At 45.8% G+C, this 26701-nt stretch overlaps 1 protein-coding gene across 6 annotated transcripts in view; it reads right to left on the bottom strand.

Annotated features, from left to right (window-relative positions):
- Window positions 1-26701, bottom strand: part of LOC135510979 (latent-transforming growth factor beta-binding protein 1-like) — a 140665-nt gene that overhangs the window by 74431 nt on the left and 39533 nt on the right. For all 6 annotated transcript variants that reach the window (XM_064932367.1, XM_064932363.1, XM_064932365.1 and 3 more), the window contains exons 6-10: window positions 19256-19441; window positions 18739-19037; window positions 15517-15616; window positions 7428-7511; window positions 2516-2638 (exon numbers count right to left, since the gene is read on the bottom strand). In XM_064932367.1, coding sequence (XP_064788439.1) covers window positions 2516-2638; window positions 7428-7511; window positions 15517-15616; window positions 18739-19037; window positions 19256-19441 — 792 coding nt within the window. The remainder of the gene's footprint in view (window positions 1-2515; window positions 2639-7427; window positions 7512-15516; window positions 15617-18738; window positions 19038-19255; window positions 19442-26701) is intronic.

Raw genomic sequence — 26701 nt, 5'->3', positions numbered from 1 at the left:
CTACCCAAATTCCATTCACCCTCCTCCTCCCTTCTCCTTACCACCCTCATTGAAGTTGCTCTAAGGCCTCGCCAAAGCCGCCAATTAATACCAGTGACCACGGGTGCAACTTTCACTGGGGACCCCCCACATTCTGAAATGCCATTTTTGTCCCCACCTGTTTTATCATTGGAATGTGACACAAAACAAGGCAAAAGTGTGCTTTAGGACCATGTGGACACCTCCGAGGGGTCGGTGGCTTGTTTGTAGTGTTGATCCGACCAGATAAAATAACTATTTTATTTATTTATTATATGTCCCCCCACTTCTTAAACCAAAGTTGCGTCCCTGCCAGTGACTCACGCTTGAGTCTTTTCTTGAGTCTCAGAAACTGTCTAGCTAATAGGGCTAGAGGGTGACTGTTGGGGCTCTCCTGGTTTCTCAAAGTAAACTAGAGCAGCCCGACCCGTGAATAGGCTAGTGAATGCCCCAATGATGGGATCTCTCCCTTTGTCGGATGTGAGAGGCAGCAGAGTAGAGGGGAATGGGAAGGGGAGGTGGAGAGAGATGAGGGTGCTGGAGTTCTGCTAGATTGCCCTGGGAAGCCCTCCCTTAATTTCTAGACAGTTGCTGCACTTGTCTCCCATCATGTTACCTATTTGGAGCGTAGCACTTTACACTTGTACCCGTATATGGTTTGAAAATGCAGATTTTGGCATCCGAGTGGTGCAGCGGTCTAAGGCACTGCAAAACAAAGCAACTACAAGTGTGCTTGATCTAGTTCCTCAACGGCACAACTAGGAGAGCTACAAAAAAAGTTGTAGTTGAAGACTCTTCTTCAACTATAACATAAAACATAGACATAAAATTGCATTGAAATGACTTAGGAACTGTGCACACTTTTGAGAGGTGTGTTGGCCACTTGGAGACACCAATTAGTCCTCTCACTCAAACTCTTTTTTTTGTCTTATGTTGCATCTACCCACATTTTCCAGAAATCTTCTTATCATGTTACTGAATGTATCCAGAGTATTTTCAGATTTCGTTATCAACAAATCCGGCAAAAAGTACAGTAAATGTAAAATGCACATAAAATCAACAGTGTAATGTTTGGATTCAGTCAGGTGAACTGTTGTGCCCACACCTTTTGTCTAATAATTCCCCCATAATCTCCAAACTGTTCCCTTTCAACTGCTGCCATGCTTATGCATTTCACATTTCTTCTGTAAGAAACATTTCAATTTAGCCCTATCCATACAGGCCAATTCCCACGATTATAAAGGGTTAATCTTGCATGGTATGTGCATTTCAAGCAGTCATTACTGATCTTTTGGTCAAGAATTTTGTCTTGCACCAGTGGAACGTTTGATGGCGTGTCAGAATCCGAAAATAAAATTGAGTCACAGTTATTGTAAGTGCTACGCATGGAATGCATCGGTTTATTTTAGTTATAAGTGTAGTTGGACACAGGATGCACATGTATGTGTGAAGTCTGATTCCATGGTACAATAGGGCATTATTAGTGGCTCTCACAATGGGAAAGTCAGTTTTGGTTGGTTACTGTTGTTGTCAAGCATATTATAAGCCAATCAACACACAAAGGCAGTACATAGGAGGGTCAGGCTGTATTTGGTCCTTCATCAACACCAATATGTTTCTCTCTAAACTCCACTGTGCCTTTCATGCCAGCAGAGAGCTCAGTAAGTCAACACACACAATGAGGGGAGATGTCTAGATCCGACATTGGCGGTTCAATGACAGGCAACACATGCAGGGGAGGGGGGAAACACAATGGGTGATGTCACTGATGAATTTCCAATGCCTCCTTTCTCCATGTAAGGACAAAACTTAAGCAAGGCTCCTTGCCATAGCCAGTGATGTTGATGAATGGCCACTCAGGTTTCAATAGCAATGAGATAAATAGAGGAGAACCAGGAGGAGACACAAACCAAGAGTCAAATCCCCCCCCCCCCCCCCCCCACACACACACACACACACACAGGTCGGACTGGGAGAGACAACAACCGGCAGGGAAAAGCATCCTAAACAAGACTGTCGTTAAAGGCCAGGCACTGATCAATTGCTCTCCTACCAAGAACCCAGAGAACTGAGAATCAAGTCACTAGGATTTTAATCTCTCAACCCAAAACTCCTTCCTTCCCTCCCACTTTCAGTGGAGAGAAATACGATCTGTTGTGTTTGGCAATATGCTGTGCCTTTTGCTCCATGCTCTGAGGGGAATCTAATTAATATGATAAACGCCATGCTATTCATCCATGCATTCCCATCTGTTCCCACATTCATATGCATATCATCAAAACACAGCCTTTGCAGTACGCTTTGCGGCATTCAAAACAGACTGCAATCTTGCAGACTGCAATCCTGACTGTACAGGCTGAAGTAATATATACTTTTAAATCACACCCAAATATAGCACAGAGAGAAAGACAGAGCGAGAGAGAGGGAGATAGAGCGAGAGAGGAAGAGAGGGCGAGACAGAGAGAGAGAGAGACAGGGAGAGTTATGACGGACTTACGGATACAGGTGGAGAGGGTGGGGTCAGGGATATAGCCGACCTTACAGCTGCACCTGTAGCTGCCCATGGTGTTCAGACAGTCTCCGTTGGGACACACACCCTGCAGCTGGCACTCATTAAGATCTGCAACAGAAAACCAAGGAGAGGAACAAAGTAATACACTGTTGATATACATATTAGTGTGTATTACACAGTACAGAAAGGATTATGAACTGAATGTGCATAGAATAGAGATGTGTACGCCGACAATTCCACCGATTACCATAATTTGGTTTGTTTCTATACATACGTTTGTATAATAGCTCACAACAACCACATTCGTATCATGACGTTTGATGTAGCCCCAACATCACTGTTATGGCCCAAGGCAGCTCCCGTAGTTTGAGGTTATTCATGTGGAGTGGAGGAGACAGTCTCCCGGTTATGGAGTAACCTGATAAAAGAGCAGGTTGATTTCCTTAGTTCAAAGGTTATGAGGCTGGATGTGGGACTAACAGCTTTGGGGGTTCACTGGTTCACTGCGGAGTAGCCATGTCAGCCAGTCACCGCTATGCAATCTGGTTTCCGAGCTGGTCATGGGTGCACCTCAGCCACGCTCAAGGTCCTAAATGATACTGTGCAGCTGTATTCATCGACCTGGCCAAGGCTTTCGACTCTGTCAATCACCACATTCTTATTGGCAGACCCAACAGCCTTGTTTTCTCAAATGACTGCCTCGCCTGGTTCACCAACTACTTCTCAGACAGAGTTCAGTGTGTCAAATCGGAGGGCCTGTTGTCCAGACCTCTGGCAATCTCTTTGGGGGTGCCACAGGGTTCAATTATCGGGCCGACTCTCTTCTCTGTATACATCAATGATGTCGCTTTTACTGCTGGTGATTCTCTGATCCACCTCTACGCAGACAACACCATTCTGTATACTTCTGGCCCTTCTTTGAACACTGTTAACTAACCTCTATATGAGCTTCAATGCCATACAACACTACTTCTGTGGCCTCCAACTGCTCTTAAAAGCTAGTAAAACTAAATGCATGCTCGTCAACCGATCGCTGCCCACACCCGCCCGCCCGTCTAGCATCACTACTCTGGACGGTTCTGACTTAGAATGTGCACAACTACAAATACCTAGGTGTCTGGTTAGACTGTAAACTCACCTTCCAGATTCACATTAAGCATCTCCAATCCAAAATTAAATCTAGAATCTGCTTCCTATATCGCAATAAAGCATCCTTCACTCATTCTGCCAAACATACCCTCGTAAAACTGACTATCCTACCGATCCTCGACTTCGGTGATGTCATTTACAAAATAGCCTCCAACACTCTACTCAGCAAATTGGATGCAGTCTATCACAGTGCCATCCGTTTTGTCACCAAAGCCCCCCATAGACTACCCACCATTGCGACCTGTATGCCCTCGTTGGCTGGCCTTCGCTTCATATTTGTCGCAAACCCACTGGCTCCAGGTCATCTATAAGTCTTTGCTAGGTAAAGTCCCGCCTTATCTCAGCTCAGTGGTCACCATAGCAGCACCCACCCGTAGCATGCGCTCCAGCAGGTATATTTCACTGGTCACCCCCAAAGCCAATTCCTAATTTGGCCACCTTTCCTTCCAATTCTCTGCTGCCAATGACTGTGACGAACTGTAAAAATCACTGAAGCTGGATACTCATTTCTCCCTCTCTAACTTTAAGCATCAGCTGTCAGAGCAGCTCACAGATCACTGCACCTCTACATAGCCCATCTGTAAATAGCCCATCCAACTACCTCATCCCCATACTGTTATTTATTTATTTTGCTCCTTTGCATCCCAGTATCTCTACTTGCACATTCATCTTCGGCACATCTATCACTCCAGTGTTTAATTGCTATATTGTCATTATTTTGCCACTATGGCCTATTTATTGCCTTACCTCCCTTATCCTACCTCATTTGCAGACACTGTATATAGACTTTTTTCTATTGTATTATCGACTGTATGTTTGTTTATTCCATGTGTAACTCTGTGTTATTGTTTGTGTCACACTGCTTCGCTTTATCTTGGCCAGGTCGCAGTTGTAAATGAGAACTTGTTCTCAACTAGCCTACCTGGTTAAATAAAGGTGAAATAAATAAATAGAGTCTGACTTGTTAAGGAACCAACAACTGGGTAGACGTAATATGTCCAGCGGGAAGAAGGTGAACAGAATGCTCTCCTCTGTATACTTTGTTATAACAGGAGACAAGCAGACTTTGTATCCCCTTCCAACATGGCTGCCTCTTAGCTATTTACATATATTGTGTTCATTTGTTTTGGTATCCAGATTACAAGTGTAGTTTGTCATTGAGAGGGATAAATACGAAGCATGCTTTCGTGTTAAGTATCCAAACGGGAGCTTTGTTCCATCCAGAGTTCCATTGGATTTGTTCCCCTTTAATTTTATTCAACGGGGTTAATATTATCACTTTACATGTTGTTCATTCTGTTGCAAAAGTGAAAAGATATACCAGTACAGGATCATCACTCATCCACAGAGTGTTCTAGAAGCCTCACACACGACAACGTGGGCCGTGTGCCTTGACAAGAGCAGCATCACACCATCATGTGGTACAGGCCACAGCACGTTGATATCCTTCCATGTAATGTCATGAATATTTCAGAGGACACATCCTGACCAGGTTGAGGTCACAGGAGGCTCTGCTGTGTTCTGTTAAACAGGAATTGAATCAACAAATAGGGGAAGAGACGTCATTCCCGGGGGTGGTGGAAGGTGGGTATTCCCACTTGTTTCACAGGTCAGATGATCCAAATTAGGCAGATCTCAGTAGGAGAAAGACGTTTGCGTTACATTCTTTACTGTTGATATTCCTCTGCTAGGAATATCAACGAATGGCTATTCTCATCTATGGGATGTGTTTCCACTGGCGCTTTCACGGTTTTAACACCTGCATCGTTCCTTTAAGCCCTGCCCACACGCGCTGTCAATCACTGCACTGACAGAATAATTACTCACAATATACACTCACTATTTCTGTCCCCTCGGGGCCCCACAGAGAGCGGCCCACTGCCTCTGATGACACACAGAGGAGTATGCTGCTGGGGTGAGGAGATCACTGCTCTCTCATCACTTTAATCACTTTGGACTCAGATCCACTGCCTGGACTGGGAAGAACTTGCACGCATTAGTCACCACAACCTTCAGCAGCGCCTGAGAAGTGTTAAACGAGAGTATGTGGGAGGGAGATTGGCTTGTCCAAGAGAAGTCATACTGAACATGACCCAGCCAAACACCAAGCCTTACCCCCCTCCCCTCACCCCTTCAGAACTCAAATGGCTCACTGGGGAATATTGAACCTGAACCTGGATCAGAACCAGACCCGCCGACTACACGCAACTTTAAACCAGCCGAGTGATCCTCTATCGTGTCTCTTTTTTCCCTCCATTTGTTATATTGGACCGTCACACCATATCCAACAATTAGTAAACACACATAGCTAGCTCAAAGGAAAACAAAATGGAGATTCAATCCAAATCAGCTCTGTAAAAAAAAGGGGTGATAATAAGGGGAACAGGATGTGTTGGATTACAGGGTAAAGAGTCACAGCACCTCCACAGGAATAATAAGTCTGGTCTCCTGGGCTGTCACTCTCCTCAGCCTGGCAGCACTCCGAATAGGCAGTGGTCAGGCCTCGGCTCCCCTTTCAGAGCCCTTCTCAGTCTAACCACAGTTATGGCACGCGCCTTGGCGCGGTGGCACTCTGCCTCATGTAGAACCAGTGGAACCCGGGCAGATGCCCTCTGTTGTTTGTGCCATGCACTACAGTAACAGTGCCGTCAATGAATGGGATCCCTTTGAAGTGAGTAGGGAGTGATGTCCCCTAATGTTTTAAATGTACCGTCCACGGTTCCAATAGAAATCGCAATGATGTAGAATAATGTAGTGTGCTTAGTGTTGGCCAGTTGTTACTGTAGTAGAGATGCTCACGAGCACAATATTAAGGATAAGCCTTCACTATTTCATAACTCCTCTGTGTAAGATCTGTCAGTGCAAACAGTCGGCTATCAGAGAGAAGCAGAGGTCTGGGTTTCCTGCTGATTAGAGGAGAGCAGTAGGGGTTATATTTTTTGTTGAAAAGGTGAGCAGTCCGTTGCCTCAGAGTGGGCGTGTGGCGTATACACAGACACTGGTCTCTCTCCCTCACCCTCCCTCCCCTTGAGTGGAATGCTGAGTGAATGGGCCACAGTAGGTTCAAAAGTCGCTGGGGCAGAGCAGGCTTGATTTAGTGTGACTCCTCTGAAAACGGCCTGCCAGTCCTGAAGTATTGTAGTCATTGTTCGCTATCATATCCCAATTCAATACAGATTAAGGAAATCTATCAAATATGGCACCTGCCTCTTTTCCCTCTCTCCCCCGCATGGCTGTTATGGTGTTTGGGGTCCTGCTAAAGCAGGATTGATCACTGACGAGCAAGTCAAGAGGAGAAAGGCAAGAAAAACGTTCATTTTTGATAGATTTCAGGAGACAACAAATGGCAGCTGACAAACCAGTGTCATAAATGGGCTGAGTCAGTCTATCTGTGGAGGACTAGAGGGTGAGGGACCAGCAGAGGGTGCTGTATATAGGTAGACAGGCCGACATCACCCAAGGAAAGAGCAGAGTAGAGAGCACAGGAAACGACACAAAGCAAGAGAATGATCTCCTTGTCAAAATGAAGCATATTCATTCCTCGTCTCTGGATGGTAGCCCTGCGCTCTCGCAGGGTTTTATGTGGCTGGTGACAAATCACTTCTTTAAGGCTCATTTCTCTTGGCGAAGCCCTCCGCCACGCTGAGAAAACAGACTTCTCTCTGCTCTCTGTGTGCGAAAACACAAGCCAAACAATGGCAGTGGTAGTCATAGAGACGTTGAACAAGAGGTGGACCGCAGCTCTTACCTTGGCAGTGGGAGTTGTTGATGCGCTTGTATCCCTGGGGGCAGTCCATTGTGTGTCTTGATCCTCCTGCTGTCAGAGGAATAGCTGGAGAAGAGAGAGAGATATCTTATTTTTAGAGACTTTTACATGACTCAGAAGAACGTACGCTTCATTATCTCATAAGAACGCGTTTAATTGACTATGATACATAGGTTTTTCAAATGTACTTCTACTGATACTTTGGGGATTCCTCCTGACTTGATGGGAGTAGACAGCATTTGATGACGGATCCAGAATTGTTTAGGCAGAAGGAAGCCCACAGTATCTCTACTCTGCCCTGTTCAACACACACATGATTTAATCAACACCTAGTCAAAACCAGTGTTTCACCAACACATACATGTGTATACATGAACAAAACACACAATTGAGTTTAACACATTCAGGGGAAGTGCCATCTAAAAAAAACATCCTCTCACTGTAAACTGCGTTTATTTTCAGCAAACTAATCATGTGTAAATATTTGTATGAACATAACAATATTCAACACCTGAGACATAAACTGAAAAAGTTCCACAGACATGTGACTAACAGAAATGGAATAATGTGTCCCTGAACAAAGGGGGGGGGGGGGGGTTAAAATCAAAAGTAAGAGTCAGTATCTGGTGTGGCCACCAGCTGCATTAAGTACTGCAGTGCATCTCTTCCTCAGGGACTGCACCAGATTTGCCAGTTCTTGCACCATATTCTTCCACCAAGGCGCCTGCAATTTCCCGGCTATTTCTTCACCCTCCAACGGGTCCCAGGCGTGCTCAGTTAGATTGAAATCCGGGCTCTTCGCTGGCCATGGCAGAACACTGACATTCCTGTCTTGCAGGAAATCATGCACAGAATGAGCAGTATGGCTGGTGGCATTGTCATACTGGAGGGTCATGTCAATATGAGCATGCAGGAAGGGTACCACATGAGGGAGGAGGATGTCTTCCCTGTAATGCACAGTGTTGAGATTTCCTGCAATGACAACAAGCTCAGTCAGATGATGCTTTGACACATGACCATGACGGACCCTCCACTTCCAAATCGATCCCGCTCCAGAGTACCAGCCTCAGTGTAACGCTCATTCCTTCAACGATAAACGCGAATCCGACCATCACCCCTGGTGAGACAAAACCGCGTCTTGTCAGTGAAGAGCACTTTTTGCCAGTCCTGTCTGGTCCAGCGACGGTGGGTTTGTGCCCGTTGTTGCCGGAGTTGTCTGGTAAGGACCTGCCTTACAATAGGCCTACAAGCCCTCAGTCCAGCCTCTCTCAGCCTATTGCAGACAGTCTGAACACTGATGGAGGGATTGTGCGTTCCTGGTGTAACTCGGGCAGTTGTTGCCATCCTGTACCTGTCCCACAGGTGTGATGTTTGGATGTACCGATCCTGTGCAGGTGTTGTTACACATGGTCTGCCACTGTGAGGACGATCAGCTGTCCGTCCTGTCTCCCTGTAGCACTGTCTTATGTGTCTCACAGTACGCACATTGCAATTTATTTGCTCTGGCCACATCTGCAGTCCTCATGCCTCCTTGCAGCATGCCTAAGGCATGTTCACGCAGATGAGCAGAGACCCTGGGCATCTTTCTTTTGGTATTTTTCATAGTCAGTAGAAAGGCCTCTTAAGTGTCCTAAGTTCTCATAACTGTGACATTAATTACCTACCGTCTGTAAGCTGTTAGTGTCTTAACAACCGTTCCACAGGTGCATGTTCAGTAATTGTTTATGATTCATTGAACAAGCATGGGAAACAGTGTTTAAACCCTTTCAATGAAGATCTGTGAAGTTATTTGAATGTTTACGAATGATCTTTTAAAGAGTCTTGAAAAATGGATGTTTCATCCTTTACTGAGTTTATTACAGTTGATCAATTTATCCTAATTTCAGGCGAGAGGTGACTTCAGGAAACCTGCCACGGATAAAACCATTACACTTTTTGGGGATTGACGACAGGGTGCTTGAATCCTTCTTTTATCTCCATCACTAATTCATGGTACTATCCTCCTGACGCAGGCCTCTCAGTTTACTGCCATTGTCTGATAGCTGTTTGAGGACAAGAATAGTGATCTCAAGCTTACCTCGAGGGAAAATGAGATTCATGGCAAAAATAAAACATTGAATACAAAAGGAAACCTTGTTTGCTCCCATATGGGCTTCAGTTGCGTGCCAGCCCCAGCAACCATTATCATGAAGGAAAAAAATTAACAGGAAAATAAGTGCAAAAAAATCTGTCTCTCACATGGTGCACACATGCGCGGCAACTGATCAAACCCATGAACAAACACTTGCTCTCCTGCATTCAACTTTCTTATCCCTGGCCACACAAACACTCTCTTACCTCCACTTCCAAATGCCAAACATCATGTAGCCATAATACACTAGATGGCATAAAGTATGTTGAAACCTGCTTGTTGAACATCTCATTCCAAAATCATGGAGTTCAATCAAATCTCATTGGTCACATACACATGGTTAGCAGATGTTATTGCGTGTGTAGTGAAATGCTTATGTTTCTAGATTCGCCAGAGCAGCAATACCTAACAGGTAATATCTAACAAATTCCACAACAAAACCTAATACACACAATCTAGTGAAGGAATGGGATGAGAATATATAAGTATAAATTATATGGATGAGCAGTGACAGAGCGGCTAAGATACAATAGATAGTAAAGGATACAGTATACAGTATATACATAAGAGATGAGTAATGTGAGATATGTAAACATTCTTAAAGTGGCATTATTAAAGTGACTAGTGTTCCATTTATTAAAGTAGCCAATGATGTCAAGTCTGTATGTAGGCAGCCGCCTCTCTGTGCTAGTGTTGGCTGTTTAACAATCTGATGGCCTTGACCACACCACCCTCTGGAGAGCCCTGCAGTTGTGGGCGTTGCAGTTGCCATACCAGACGGTGATACAGCCCGACAGGATGCTCTCAATTGTGCACCGGTAAAAGTTAGTGAGGGTTTTCAATGACAAGCCAAATTTTTTCAGCCTCCTGAGGTTGAAGAGGCGCTGTTGCGCCTTCTTCACCACACTGTATGTGTGGGTGGACCATTTCAGTTTGTCTGTGATATGTACAACTTTTCACCTTCTCCACTGCTGTCCCGTCGATGTGGATAGGGGGTGCTCCCTTTGCTGTTTCCTGAAGTCCACAATCATCTCTTTTGTTTTGCTGACATTGAGTGAGAGGTTATTTTTTTACCTCCTCTCTGTAAGCCGTCTCGACGTTGTTGGTAATCAAGCCTACCACTGTAGTGTCGTCTGCAAACTTGATGATTGAGTTGGAGGCGTGCATGGCCACACAGTCATGGGTGAACAGGGAGTATAGGAGAGGACTGAGAACGCACCCTTGTGGGGCCCCAGTGTTGAGGATCAGCGGGGTGGAGATGTTGTTTCCTACCCTCACCACCTGGGGGTGGCCCGTCAGGAAGTCCAGGACCCAGTTGACAGGGTGGGGTCGAGAACCAGGGTCTCAAGCTTAATGATGAGTTTGGACGGCACTATAGTGTTGAATGCTGAGCTGTAGCCAATGAACAGCATTCTTACATAGGTATTCCTCTGGTCCAGATGGGATAGGGCAGTGTGCAGTGTGATGACGATTGCATCGTCTGTGGACCTATTGGGGCGGTAAGCAAATTGGAATGGGTCTAGGGTAACAGGTAGGTTGAAGGTGATATGATCCCCGACTAGTCTCTCAAAGCACTTTGTGATTACAGAAGTGAGTGCTGTTGGGCGATAGTCATTTAGTTCAGTCACCTTTGCTTTCTTGGGAACAGGAACAATGGTGGCCATCTTGAAGCATGTGGGGACAGCAGACTGGGATTGATTGCGACTCCACTTTGTCTCTATACTGACGCTCTGCTTGTTAGACTGACTAACTACACTGTCATGTTTCCAGTCGCCTTGCCATGATTAAATGCGGTGGTACGTGCTTTCAGTTTTGCACAAGTGCTGCCATCTATCCACAGTTTCTGCTTGGTCGCCCATTTGCTGCTATAACAGCCTCCACTCTTCTGGGAAGGCTTTCCACTAGATGTTTGAACATTGCTGCAGGGAATTGCTTCCATTCAGCCACAAGAGCATTAGTGCGGTCGGGCACTGATGTTGGGCAATTAGGCTTGGCTCGCAGCCAGCGTTCCAATTTACACCAAAGGTGTTCGATGGGGTTGAGGTCAGGGCTCTTTGTGCACGGGGGCATTGTCATGCTGAAACAGGAAAGGACCTTCCCCAAACTGTTGCCACAAAGTTGGAAGCACAGAATCGTCTAGAACGTCATTGTATGCTGCAGTGTTAAGATTTCCCTTCACTGGAAACTAAGGGGCCTTGCCCGGACCATGAAAAACAGCACCAGACCATTATTCCTCCTCCACCAAATTATAGTTGGCACTATGCATTCTGGCAGATAGCGTTCTCCTGGTATCCCCCAAACCCAGATTCGTCCGAAGGACTGCCAGATGGTGAAGCGTGATTCATCACTCCAGAGAACTCGTTTCCACTGCTCCAGAGTCCAATGGCTTTCCACCACTCCAGCCGACGCTTGGCTTTGATCATGGTGATCTTAGGCTTGTGTCCGGCTGCTCCGCCATTGAATCCCATTTCATGAAGTTCCAGACGAACAGTTATTGTGCTGACGTTGCTTCCAGAGGCAGTTTGGAACTCGGTAGTGAGTGTTGCATCTGAGGAAAGATGATTTTTTACACACTATGCACTTCAGCAGTTCCATTCTGTGAGCTTGTGTGGCCTATCACTTCGCAGTTGAGCCATTGTTTCTCCGAGACATTTCCACTTATACAATAACAGCACTTACAGTTGACCGGGGAAGCTCTAGCTGGGCAAAAATTTGATGATCTGACTTGTTGGAAAGTTGGCATCCTATGACGATGCCACGTTGAAAGTCACTGAGCTCTTCAGTATGGGCCATTCTACTGCCAATGTTTGTCTATGGAGATTGCATGGCGGTGTGCTCAATTTTATAGACCTGTCAGAAACGGGTGTGGCTGAAATAGCCAAATCTATTAATTTAAAGGGGTGTCCACATAATTTGTGTATTTAATTTCCAAAGGTTGACATTAATTGCTTTCATTGTAAAAACTCAACGAATGGAGCCAATATCTGACAGAGGGCTGACAGAGGAAGAGTGCTTTAGGGCACAGTCAGAGTCCTCAAAGTGGAACCATTAAACTGCATTTCCCACGGTACTGGCACAGAATAAATCTATCCATTTCAAAGCTGAGGGGTGATCGCAAATGGAGACTTTACTCAAAGTCTGGGGCTTATGCATTATGCCAACTCTGTTGCAAAACGTTTCTTAAACGGAATGAAACGGGGAGGGACCTACCTGAATTTGTCCAAAAGAAACTTATTTTAGTTGCACAAATGTTTGGACTAATGTTTCCACCCTGCTTAAGGTAAGAAGGGGGATATAGAACTACTGTGGCAGACAGAAGTACTGTTGGAGGGCATTTCAGACCCGGTAACAGGGTGGCACCCAAATACCTGAAAGCAGATTGCTCGCTTGCTTAACAGGGAACAAGGCTATGTTTGTTTGCGTGTAAGCCAATTTATTTACCAGTTACAACTGTCTCCGGGGCACAATGGAGCAGTTCACACAGGGCCCGCACATAAATGCTAACCTCACTCCCCTGGCATTCCTGACTTCCAACACAGCCAGACATTACACTGTGCCTTTGTACCTTCCAATAACAGGAGCCTTTGGGAACAAACTGGTGAAGAACTATAGGTTTTGTTCCATGTGGAAACCAGAGAAGCATTGGGAAAAGAAAATGTGACTGGTTGCGTGGTGATTTCTGAACATGAAAGAGTCTACCTGTTAGGTAAGACAGGAGTACAAACTAACCAAGTTAAACTCTATTTTCAGGCCCAACAGGGAAAAGGCTCCCTGACAGAAAACGAGGTGATGAAAACCTGATTAACTAAATAAGCTTTCATAAGATTAATGATCAAAGCATAATGATTTAATCTGCAAAGTGCGGTGAGGGTGCAGAGTACTTTGATGCCTGTCTGATTGAGGCAGACAAATCTAATAGTATTCTTCTGGGCTACAAATTAGTTTATGAATTCTTATTGAGTACAACAGGGTTGCTCAACTGCCGGCCTGCGGCTGATTTGATTTAGCCCCCCCAGTTTTCTGAGTACAAGGGGGGGGGGGCTGTAAAAACACCAGCAAATCAGCTCCAAGTGATTTTAATTTTGGAAATCTGTTCCAAAGTATCCCCAAACATAATAGACAGTTAGTTACACGTGCGTATATGTAACTGATGTGAAATGGCTAGCTAGTTAGCGGGGTGCTTCTACCGGCGTTTCAATCGGTGACGTCACTCGCTTTGAGACCTTTGAAGTAGTTGTTCTGGCCACGGCTTTTGTGGAGCGATAGGTTATGATGCTTCGATGGTGTTAGTTGTTGATTTGTGCAGAGGGTCCCTGTTTTGAGCCCAGGTAGGGGCGAGGAGATGGTGGAAGCAAAACTGTTACATATGCAAATGTAAGCAAGGTTTGAAATTATGTTTTTGTCACATATTACATCTGTTTGGGCTTCTAGCGGTAAATTTGCAGTCACAAATGATTTAGAATTATGTTCCAGCCCCATGATCACCCGGTATAAAAAACAATTAACCCGCAGCTGAATCTAGTTGATGATCCGTGGAGTACAAGCTATTCAGGTGAAGATATCCATCTCCCTCCAGTTAAATGATGAAAACACATATTTCCAACCACATCGCACCCCCGTCTCCTCCCACCCTCCCCTGTCCCCCAATCTCTCATAGACCCAATGGCTTTGGCATGAAGGAAACAAAGATAATTATAGAGAGTTCTTTAAGCAGCACTCTGGGGAGGTTGTTGGAATGGCCAAATGCTCACAAGGGCCTAAACCTTCCCCAGCCGTCTCCACTGGGTAACAACTAGCTAAAATAGCCCAGGAAGAGAAAGACAGGACAGCCACGTGGGAACTCAGACTACTGGCATGGAGACACCCAGGCTTGTTTCTTGAACAGATCTCTTCTCAAAATAAACCTACAGGGCCAAAAGCTGACCACCTTTTTTATCTGGATAAACACAGGGGTCATATAATGTTCTCAACTTAACACAGTGTTCCTGAAATACAAGTCTAAGAGTAGTATTGAAGATAGGCTAACAGTGCCTAAAGAGCAGCTGCTCTGAAATGACTGGGCTGGACATTTGAAGTAGCTTGGCTACATTATGTAACGTGCCTATGGTGTTGAGAGAAAGGCTTTGTCATGTTTTTGAAACCAGACCTCCAAATTTCTGTCCTAGCATTTTTGTTAGCATTCTAGCATAGTTCAAACGTTCCAGAACTATAAACACAAGAAAGGGAAAGATCAAGATAATGTGTCTAGGTTTTCGTCTGGGTCTGTACAAATGAAGTTATTTCCAAATATGGATGAAACACAGCAATGTTGTAATGCTCATCTGGGGGTAAGAGAGTGAACAGTTTTCACCACTCTTAAAATAAAGTTATTAGAGGATTACCATGAGGTGAGTCAGAGGACTAGACCCAGGGGTCCGGTTATTGGAACATTACTGTGGGTCTGGGTCTGTTCAGCACATTCACACTCGCGTGTCTTCACAAAATTCATCTGTTTCCCTCAACTCCCCCACCCACCCTTCCTTCATACCCCTCCTTTGTCATTCTCAAGCTGTAAAAAACTATTTTCCCATTTTTTGGCAGAAGCTGGGTTCCAACGTGTTGATTGTCTCGACACAAAAACTCCCTTTCTTGGATGCAGTTATGAAGTGAGAAACTGCACATGCCAGTAAACTGCTTCCACAGTGCCAGTAAAGTGTATTACCTGATTTATCTTCAACTACTGTGTCTCCGCAGCAAATAGCCACACAGTATTCACATAGCTGAGACAAATTTCAAATGGGCTGAGATTTCCTTATTTGGGTGTACAGTTCATCTGTCTCTGTCTCGCTCTATGTCTATCCCATGACAGTCTCTCTCACTCCCCATTTCTCATATGACAAAGTTCAACCACTATAATCTACACCAGTCAACGAGTGTTACTTGTTTTACACTGGTACTTACATGGTTTTGGGCACTTCTGGCATTTGTGGAACCCCCAGGATGTTCCGATGCTCTGACAGCATTCCTCCTGCTTGCTGAGACCAGGGAGGGCCTTGCCACACTGGCATTTAGAAGAGAGTGTGTAGGAGAATGAGAATGAGGAAGAGAGGAGAGAGGAGAGAAACACAGACAGAAAGGAACAGCAGGAGGAGAGATTAAGAGGGTGAATTCAGTATTTTCAGAAGGAAAACAAACTCACTCCACTTTTTATTCCCCCCAAAATATTTGATGCACAGGGTCGCAGATGTAGTTGCAGTGTACAGTGAAATACTTAAGCTCCAACAGCGCAGGTGTGAAGGAAACAATAAAAGCAACAATAATAATAAATACATATTTACAACTGTGACAATGATACATATAAATGTCCATTGGAAGGCCTCCCGAGTGGTGCATCGCAGTGCTAAAGGCGTCACTACAGATCCGGGTACAATCCCGGGCTGTGTCGCAGCAGGACGCGACCGGGAAACCCATGAGGCGGCGCACATTTGGCCCAGCGTCGTCCGTGTTAGGGGAGGGTTTGGCTGGCTGGGATGTCCTTGTCCCATCACGCTCTAGCGACTCCTGTGGCGGGCCGGGCACATGCACGCTGACAAGGTCGCCGGTTGGACGGTGTTTCCTTCAACACATTGGTGCAGCTGGGTTAAGCGAGGCTCTCGATCTTCGCCTCTCCCGAGTCCATACGGGAGTTACAGCAATGGGACAGAACAAACTACCAATTGGATATCACGAAATTGGGGAGAAAAGGGGGGAGGGGGGGGAGAACATGTCCATTGGAGGGTCCAAAGGGAGAACAGCGGAGACAGTGGAGGCAGGAGGAGCAGGTAGCTGACTAGTGGTGGCTATTCAGCAGCCTGATGGTCTGGGGGTAGAAGCTATTGGCCAGTCTGATAGTTTTAGACATGAAGCTCCTGTACTGCCCTCAAACGAGTGATGGAACACCTGGTTTTGTTGGTGTCCTGGATGGCAAGCAGTGCGCACCCAATGGTGCATTCGGGCTGGACATTCTGTTGTTACTTGAAGTAGCTTGGCTACATTATGTAACTTGCCTATGGTGTTGAGAGAAAGGCGGTGTCGTGTTTTTGAAACCAGACCTCCACATTTTTTTGTTAGCATTCTAGCATAGTTCTAATGTTCCCGAACTATAAACAAAAAAAGGGAAAGATCAAGACAATGTGTCTAGGGTTTAGCCTGGGTCTGTACAAATGAAGTTATTTCCAAATATGGGATGAAGCACAGCTGAGCATAAAACCCTCTGTAGTGCCTTGCGGTCAGCGGCCGTGGAGTTCCCGGCTGTGATGCAGCCCGACAGTATGCTCTCGATGGTGCTCCTGTAGAACACTGTGAGGGCCCTCGGGGACAAGATTCATTTCTTCAGCCTCCTGAGGTTAAAGAGTCGCGGTCGTGCCTTCTTCACCACGGTGTCCTTGTAGTTTGACCATTTCAGCTCCTTAGAGATGTGTACACAGAGGAATTAAACATTTTTTACCGTCCACAATCAGCTCCTTTGTTTTTCTGATGTTGAGGAAGAGGCTGTTTTCCTGGCACCACACCATCAGAGTGCCTACCTCCTCCCTGTGGGCCGTCTCGTCGTTGTTGGTGATCAGGACTGTTGTGTCATCAGTGGACTGTCAGGAAGTCCAGGACCCAGTTGCATAGTGAGGAGTTCAGTCCCAGGGCTGTGAGGTTTGTGGTGAGCTTAAAGGGCACTATGGTATTGAAGGCCGAGCTGTAGTGCAACCGCCTCCTCACATATGCATTCCTCTTGTCTAGGTGAGTGCAGTGTGCAGTGCAACAGCCTCCTCACATATGCATTCCTCTTGTCTAGGTGAGTGCAGTGTGCAGTGCAATAGCGGTTGAGTGGTCCGTGGATCTGTCGGGTGGTAGGCGAATTGGAGAAGCGTGTGTCAGGGTGGGAGGAGGTGATGTAGTGTTTGACTTGCCTCTCGAAGCAGTTCATAATGACGGAAGTGAGTGCTACGAGTCAGTAGTCATTCAATTCATTTCCCTTTCTTGGGCACGGCGATGATAGTGGACATCTTGAAGCAGGTGGGGATAACGGCCTGATTTAGAGAGAGATTGAAAATGTCCAAAAGCACCACAGCTAGCTGGTCTGCACACTCTCGGAAGGCGCGGCTCGGGATGCCGTCTGGGCCGGCAGCCTTGCGAGGGTTAACACGCTTCAATGACTTACAGTACCATGTCTTCCGTGGAGACCGTAAGCACGTAGCCCTCGCTGTCCTCAGGGGCTCTCCTCGGCAGCTCAGAGTCATTTGGCTCGAAGTGTGAGAAAAAGGTGTTTAGCTCGTCGGGTACGTACAGCATTGGTGTCTGCGACATGACTGGCTTTCTTTTTGTAATCCGTGATCGTTAGAAGCCACTTCAACATACGCCTCGTCTCCGACCCGCTGAATTGCTCCTCCACTTGGCTGGCTGAAGGAAAAAAAGCTGCACAATGATGCCTCACGACACGGGCTTGTGTGCTTCAGCATTACACAATACCCTTCTGTCACCCCAACTCAAACTCTCAGACCGAACAGTTCTATTATAGAACAACATCCCGTCGTCCAGCCTCCCTCAGATCAACGCACACTGATAAGGGAACAGTCCTCAGCGCCTCGCCTGCTGATGGAGTCTTATCACCACAATGTCAATCTGACTGCTAAATGTAAACCAAATTGAATGGTGATGTGAAGTGGATAAGATGGGCGAGGTGCCAATACTGCTAATAACTTTGGGTGTATTAAAGCACTGACATGAGTTATTTCTAGATGGGAAAAGTTGTTTGGTGTTGATGGCATCTTTATTCTTGGAGTATAAAGGCCAGCAGACTGAAAAATGGCTCTCCAGGCTCTACACCTGGATTGATTTAAATGGAGTCACGTTTGTTTTTGTCCTCTAAACACACATCAATTTCGATTAGCGTAGATTAGTTTGATGGACAAACAGCTCCTTTGATTGTGTTTTTTCAAATGCGAAGAATGATCAATGGCTGGCATTGAAGCAGAACTCATTACCTTGTTTATCCGCAAAGCCAGCCAATAGCTCTTTCTCTCCCTCTCTCCCTCATATTTCCACTTTCTTTCTCCAATCCCCACCTTTCCCCCTGTCCTTCTCTGATCTGTCTTCCAATATTCTCACTCTGCACTCTCAACACTTCCAGATTCCCCCCTGTCCCTCTCTGACCTGTGTGCCGGTGGTCTCCTGGAAGCAGCGTCCCAGCTGGCTCTTGGAGGAGACGGGCTGGTACTGGGGGACGTAGCTCTGCTGGTTGGGGTAGATGATGTTGTGTCCCTGCTGCTGGATCTTCTGTCTGCTGTCTGAGTGGTGGTAGGTGTAGTGGGACTGGGTCTGGGATTGGCCATTCTGCCCATTGCCTTTCACCTTCTGCCCATTGGCATCCAGCTGGGAGACCTGATGGATCTGCACCGAGGCCTCCGGAGGATGCTTCACATGGATGTTCACGATGCTGGGGGCATATTTCACTGGGGGAGACGAGGTAAAAAAGGATACATGGGGTGAAAGTTATTGAAAAGAGAAAGTTAATGTTCTATGACTGCACTTGAGATGTATTATTATTACTTATTGGATACTCCTTTGTATTTCTACCTATATGCCCTTGGATAAAAATGAACAAAATTTTAAATAAATATATATATTTTTTAAACTGAACATGTATTTGAACTCAGTCCCTCCATCTTACCAGGGTTCTGTCCATTGCTGAAGGTGAGGGGCAGAGTGTGAGTGGAGTGAATCTGGGATGTCTGCTGCTGCCCATTCCCATTCTGAACAGGCATCTGGCAGAACTTCCCCATGTAGGTAGCCGGGCACTGACACTTGTCCCTGGCACTGCACTTCCCTCCATTCATGCAGGGCAGATGGCATACCACTAAAAAACACAAAGAACATGAAGTTCAGCCAGCTGTGCCCACAGGTGACAGCGATCCCAATGACATTCCCAACACACAGCCACACACACACACACACACACACACACACACACACACACACACACACACACACTTCACAGCAGTTTATTGTTGGAAAAAAGGTTTAACTCGGAGGCTGATCTATCTTTAAATAAACAGCAAGTAGACAAAACAACCAATGTTTACGAACTTTGTTTGACATTTCATGATGAGTTACCTTCCAATATTATTTTCTTCTCTGATTTCACCCCCCCCCACATGCCACGGACCTCCTTGAGGAAGTTTGTGCTTTGGCACAACAAGATATGGAGCAGGAATGTCAAGCTGCAACATTAAGAGTCATGATGGATCCATCCAGATCCATCAATATTCATCACAAAGATGCAAGGAGGGGGGTGGCAAATGAGCCATTCCGATTGGAGGCCGCATAATTCCTCAGCAAATCTGGCTTAATTGAGGAGCCTGTAATGTATTCAGCCCTAGGGTTTGTTTTTTCATCATAACAGTCATCAAGACCTCAGCCCAGTTCTGAGGGAGACCTCAGGCCCAGATAAGGCTACTTGAGGCTAAGACCCAAACCACCTGACAGAGGTGTGCACAGGAAAGTATTACACTGGGAGTTCAAGGTCTTTACTGTAAATACCTTGCTGTTGGTACAGCAATTGAGTAAGTGCCATTCTTCTTTTGTATTCTCTCTTAACCCATCATTCACACCTAAAGTCTCCCTTTTCTCTTTCTCTCGCTCTTCCTCTTCCTCGGTCTCAGAGTTGTCAGTCACCCGAGGCTTATTCATCCACAAAGGAATTTCCTTCATAGCTCCAGCTAGTCTTCACGCGCACCGCACACGCCAACACACCACTCACCTCCGCTAACCATGTACCGCAAGCCAGATAAAAACTTTAAAAACGACATCAAACTATACAAAATATAGCCAGGAGCCTGCTAGCAGACAGAGTGTGGAGTGTGTATTGGACTCCGCTGCCTAGTCCTCACTTTTGTCTCCCCAGAGTCACCCAGAAATATACGCAGTTAGCTGATCGCTGACCTGGGGGGGGGGGGTTATTACTGACACTCAACCACCCTGTCTGCTTCCATTCCCCCCAATGGGAATACCTGCTGCCTATGAGGTATATCTTGGCTGCCTGGGTCTGTCGTCCTTTCTACCAGTGCAGGAATCTCCTCAGCAAACCACGAGTCAATTGCTCAATTGAGCGAGAGGGAACGAGTAATCACCCTCTTCTGGCACTCCATTACAAGTTGTAGGAAAGCATGTCAAACACAGCTGAAATTCCTGGAAGGTGTAATGTGTTATAATGTTCCACACATACAGGAAATTTAATCACATGCTTTTCAGGTCTTTAGAGGCAATCTTAGCCTTGCGCTAGTGTTTCAAATTGAAAGGCTGTTTCAAATTCATTGTAGAGAAAGTTAAACATGTTCCATCTATAATAACATTCCTACCATAGCTAAAAAGAAAGAGGCTGATTCTTTGTCCTGTGGCCTATAGGTCGTGTTCAGTGCCTCCCAGTCACTACTGTACTCTACACATATTGCATCCATGTATTTTGTTTAATTTAGTGTGTTTTCCCTAAAACGGGACAAGCACCATTTGGTTGGATTTTCAGTGTTGAAACATAATGGCAGAGGTAATACATCTGCCTTTCCCCAACCCTCTCATTATGCTGACAACAACACTGCTCCCAAACCTCACATCCCTGCTGCCTCTGATTCTCTCTGGCCCTGCCACACACTGCTGTTTGAAGTCCTCTCTCTAGCTCTACACAGCCCCAGCCAGTCCCTGCCAAGCCTGACCCATGTCATTACCATGCAGCTGGTGGCATTAGGAGCATCAGGTGATTTCCTGTGCGATGTGCAATGGCAGGGACTACGGGTTATTACTCACATATGGGATGTCTGGAAGAGACAGGATCCATGTAAAAGGTGCTTTGAGAGGGTGTAAAATAAGTGTTAAGAAAGTACTAAATCATTGACTAAATAAAGTGAAATAAACAAATAGAAAAATAACAATTAAAAAGCGACAATAAAATAACAGTAACGAGGCTATAAACAGGGGGTACCGGTACAGAGTCAATGTGGAGGCTATAAACAGGGGGTACCGGTACAGAGTCAATGTGGAGGCTATAAACAGGGGGTACCGGTACAGAGTCAATGTGGAGTCTATAAACAGGGGGTACCGGTACAGACACAATGTGGAGGCTATATACAGGGGGTACCGGTACAGAGACAATGTGGAGGCTATATACAGGGGGTACCGGTACAGAGTCAATGTGGAGGCTATAAACAGGGGGTACCGGTACAGACACAATGTGGAGGCTATATACAGGGGGTACCGGTACAGAGACAATGTGGAGGCTATATACAGGGGGTACCGGTACAGAGTCAATGTGGAGGCTATAAACAGGGGGTACCGGTACAGAGTCAATGTGGAGGCTATATACAGTGGGTACCGGTACAGAGTCAATGTGGAGGCTATATACAGTGGGTACCGGTACAGAGACAATGTGGAGGCTATATACAGTGGGTACCGGTACAGAGTCAATGTGGAGGCTATAAACAGAGGGTACCGGTACAGAGACAATGTGGAGGCTATATACAGTGGGTACCGGTACAGAGTCAATGTGGAGGCTATATACAGGGGGTACCGGTACAGAGACAATGTGGAGGCTATAAACAGGAGGTACCGGTACAGACACAATGTGGAGGCTATATACAGGGGGTACCGGTACAGACACAATGTGGAGGCTATATACAGGGGGTACCGGTACAGAGACAATGTGGAGGCTATATACAGGGGGTACCGGTACAGAGACAATGTGGAGGCTATAAACAGGGGGTACCGGTACAGACACAATGTGGAGGCTATATACAGGGGGTACCGGTACAGACACAATGTGGAGGCTATAAACAGGGGGTACCGGTACAGAGACAATGTGGAGGCTATATACAGGGGGTACCGGTACAGACACAATGTGGAGGCTATATACAGGGGGTACCGGGGGTCCTGTGTGGCTCAGTCGGTAGAGCATGGCGTAGAGCATGGCGCTTGCAACGCCAAGCGTCGTGGGTTCGATTCCCACTGGGGCCACCCATATGCAAAAGTAGTGGCCCCAGCCGACTTGTAAGTCGCTTTGGACAAAAGCGTCTGCTAAATGGGATATATATATATATATATATACCGGTACAGACACAATGTGGGGGCTATATACAGGGGGTACCGGTACAGAGTCAATGTGGAGGCTATATACAGGGGGTACCGGTACAGACACAATGTGGAGGCTATATACAGGGGGTACCGGTACAGAGTCAATGTGGAGGCTATAAACAGGGGGTACCGGTACAGAGTCAATGTGGAGGCTATATACAGGGGGTACCGGTACAGAGTCAATGTGGAGGCTATATACAGGGGGTACCGGTACAGACACAATGTGGAGGCTATATACAGGGGGTACCGGTACAGAGACAATGTGGAGGCTATATACAGGGGGTACCGGTACAGAGTCAATGTGGTGGCTATATACAGGGGGTACCGGTACAGAGACAATGTGGAGGCTATATACAGGGGGTACCGGTACAGAGATAATGTGGAGGCTATATACAGGGGGTACCGGTACAGAGACAATGTGGAGGCTATATACAGGGGGTACCGGTACAGAGACAATGTGCGGGGGCGCAGGTTAGTTGAGGTAATTGAAGTAATATGTACATGTAGGTAGAGGTAAAGTGGTTGACAAACCGTTTGCCACACGTAGCAAGACTCGTTATTTAAACAAAGCAGAAGCTATACATGATAATCATTGGTTTGATGCAATCCACATCAAACCATATTGGAGGAGTACGTATGGCCATACATATTTCCTGACTACGTGACCTGACCAGGAACAACTCTCGGTTGAGGTTAATCAAGTTCAAGTTAGATTGCACATGATATACACTCAGTGGACAGTTTATTAGGTACACCACCCGTTTATGAAAATGATTTGCTCCTACAGACAGTGAGTCACGTGGCCGTGGCTTGCTATATACTGTAAAGCAGACAGACAGGCATCGAGGCATTCAGTTAATGTTCAATTGAACGTTAGAATGGGCAAAACGAGTGACTGAGGTGACTTTGAGCTTGGTATGATTAGGGCTGTGGCACTCATTACATTTTGTCAGCCGGTGATTGTCAAGCAAATAACTGCCGGTCTCACGGCAATTGACCGTTAATTAACCTCTCTTGGGTAGGGTGCAGTATTTTCACATCCGGATGAAAAGTGTTCCCAAAGTAAACTGCCTGTTTGTCAGGCCTAGAAGCTAGGATTCCAGGTGAAGCTGATTGAGAGAATGCCAAGGGTGTGCAAAGCTGTCATCAAGGCAACGGGTGGCTACTTTGAAGAATCTCAAATATAAAATATATTTTGATTTGGTTAACACTTTTTTTGGCTACTACATGATTCCATGTGTGTTATTTCATAGTTTTGATGTCTTCACTATTATTCTACAATGTAGAAAATAGTAAAAAATAAAGAAAACCCCTTGAATGAGTAGGTGTGTCCAAACTTTTGACTGGAACTGTATATACTAGGCGGTGTCAGAGGAAGGCCCCAAAAATGGTCAAAGTCACCCAGGTAATAGATAGTTCTCTCTGCTACCGCATGGCAAGCGGTACTGCAACGCCATGTCTAGGTCCAAAAGGCTCCTTAACAGCTTCTACCCCCAAACCATAAGACTGCTGAACAATTAATCAAATGGCCACCTGGACTATTTACATCCCCCTCCCCCCTCTTTGTTTTTACACTGCTGCTATACATAGTCACTTCAGGTGTACCTACATGTACAAATGACCTGGACTAACCTGTACCCCTGCACATTGACTCGGTACCTGTACCCCTGCACATTGACTCGGTACCTGTACCCCTGCACATTGACTCGGTACCCCTGTACATTGACTTGGTACCTGTACCCCTGCACATTGACTCGGTACCCCTGCACATTGACTCGGTACCGGTACCCCCTGTACATAGCCTTGTTATTGTAATTTTATTGTGTTACTTTTTATTTAATTTTTTACCTTAGTTTATTTAGTAAATATTTTCTTAACTCTATTTCTTGAACTGCATTGTTGGTTAGGGGCTCGTAAGTATTTCACAGTTATATTTGGCACGTGACAAATAAAATTAGATTTTGATTTTTTTTATAGAACAACAAAGTGAATACAAAGAGCAATTCAAAATAAAGCCCAATTAAATAAAAGTAGAGCAGTAATTTACTCGTAATTTAATAGTTTATCCGTGCATTAGAAATGTCAATCACAATGCCTAATGTTTTGAGTAACTAATAAGTGTTTGTTGTTGACAGACATCAGGTTTGCCCTCCTCCTCTGCAGCCCTCATAGTGTGATGTCAGAGGCCTAACAAGAAGCCATAGCTGTGGTTCCCAGAGGCTAATGAGATCATCACACTATGGACCAATTACTGGGGAGAATGGCACCCCAAAACCAGCCCCCCTATCACCTCTAAACCCACAATGGTTACACACTCATCTTGTTGTGGGTAGGAAACAAGCTACTGAAGCTGTGTGGCAAACATCACAGGATGCCATTGTTTCAAACAACCATTAATCTTATCAGACCGAATCTGACTCACCTCTGATAGAATTCAAGGGAAACTAAATCCACACATCGTAGGAGTCGTAAAATATTTTTTTAAATTCTGACAGTTATTTTGGAGTGTTTCAAAATTATTATTTTTTGTTCCTTTCTATGTACATTTCCACATCCAACCTCAGGTGGCACTGAGAACACATACATTTATTCTGAGGATAACACTTAACAGCAATGTCAAAACACCAGTGACAAAGGGGAAATGGTTTGGTTCTATGATCAAGCAAACATTTTTAAGAATCTGCCTTCGAGTTCATTCAGCAGGTTGACGTTTATTGTCTTGAGTCTTGTCCTGGAGGTAGAACTGAGCGATTTCACCTTAGATAAGCCAGCTGCAAAGTCAAAATGGGCTATATTGTAAAAATTCATGAAAAACAAAATGTGCTTTTTGGTCTTAATTTAAGGTTAGGGTTAGGCATTAGGGTTACCAGTATGGTTAGAGTTAAGGTTCGGTTTAAAATCAGATTGTATGACTTTGTGACAGTGACAGTGCCAGCGCGTGAACACTGCAGAGCTTCCTCCAGAACAAGATTCATGACAAAAAAAACGCTGACCTGCATTTAAATCAGCTGAGTCAGAAAGAGTGACCGACCCGTACCTAAGTCCCAAAATCAGCCACAGTCTTATGTGCTCCAGATGTTTCCTCTGACTACCACACAGAATAAAATGGTTTCATTTCACCTGGTGGACAGTGAACACCCACGCACAAACAGAAACAAGCACATACACGCGGACTAATTTCCTCCTCGTCCACTGAGGAGTGGAGCGTGAGAGAGTGAAAGAGAGTGAGGACCAGAGCTCTGGAGGTTGTTCATTAAGGCAGGCTGCTGTGCTCCCTCCACGGGCCTAGGCAGTGTGATTAGATGAGGCTGGGTCAGCAGCAGCATAGTGCAGGTCCCCTGGGTGCCTAATGAGATTTTAAGACGCGGTGTCTGGCACATCACAGAAAAAAATCCCACTTAGTGGTTAGAGCAGTAAGGCAGGTTGGCCCAGACGAGGCAACCCTAGACTCACGATAGAGGCTAGCGCCTGGTGTTTACTGTGGGCACAGTCTCTGGCAGCCGGAGAAGCCCCCATCGCCCCCCCCCCCTCCACCGCAGGCAGCCTGTCCATTGAGACTGTAAATACAGTGCCACGCTTTCCTGACTGCCAGGTAGGGATGACAACAAACAAAAAAATCTACGAAGAAGAAAAAAACATGGAGGGAGGGGGAAAAAATGACAGTGCGGCGATTATAAACTAATGAAAGGAGGAAATGACAGCTACAAGAGGATTAGTCAACTCCAGTCATCTCCAGCTCCATATCAGACTGGTGCTGCACAGATCATAAACTCCCCAGCATGCTCCAACCACTGGCAACCTCTGAACTCTCCCTTTCCTCTATAGCTACAGGTTATATTCTCCACCAGACGATCACCCAGCCACAACTTGCGTACGTGGGAGTGAAGGGAGCTAATAAAACTCAGTGAAAGTGTTTCGGTTAAATACCTGGCACTCTCCTTTACAGGGCAGAGAGAGAGAGAGAGAGAGAGAGAGAGAGAGAGAGAGAGAGAGAGAG

Source organism: Oncorhynchus masou, chromosome 23 (genome assembly GCF_036934945.1).
Source record: "Oncorhynchus masou masou isolate Uvic2021 chromosome 23, UVic_Omas_1.1, whole genome shotgun sequence".
NCBI lineage: Eukaryota > Metazoa > Chordata > Actinopteri > Salmoniformes > Salmonidae > Oncorhynchus > Oncorhynchus masou.
Note: the sequence above shows the minus strand (reverse complement) of the source record. Positions and strands in the feature narration are given on the sequence as shown.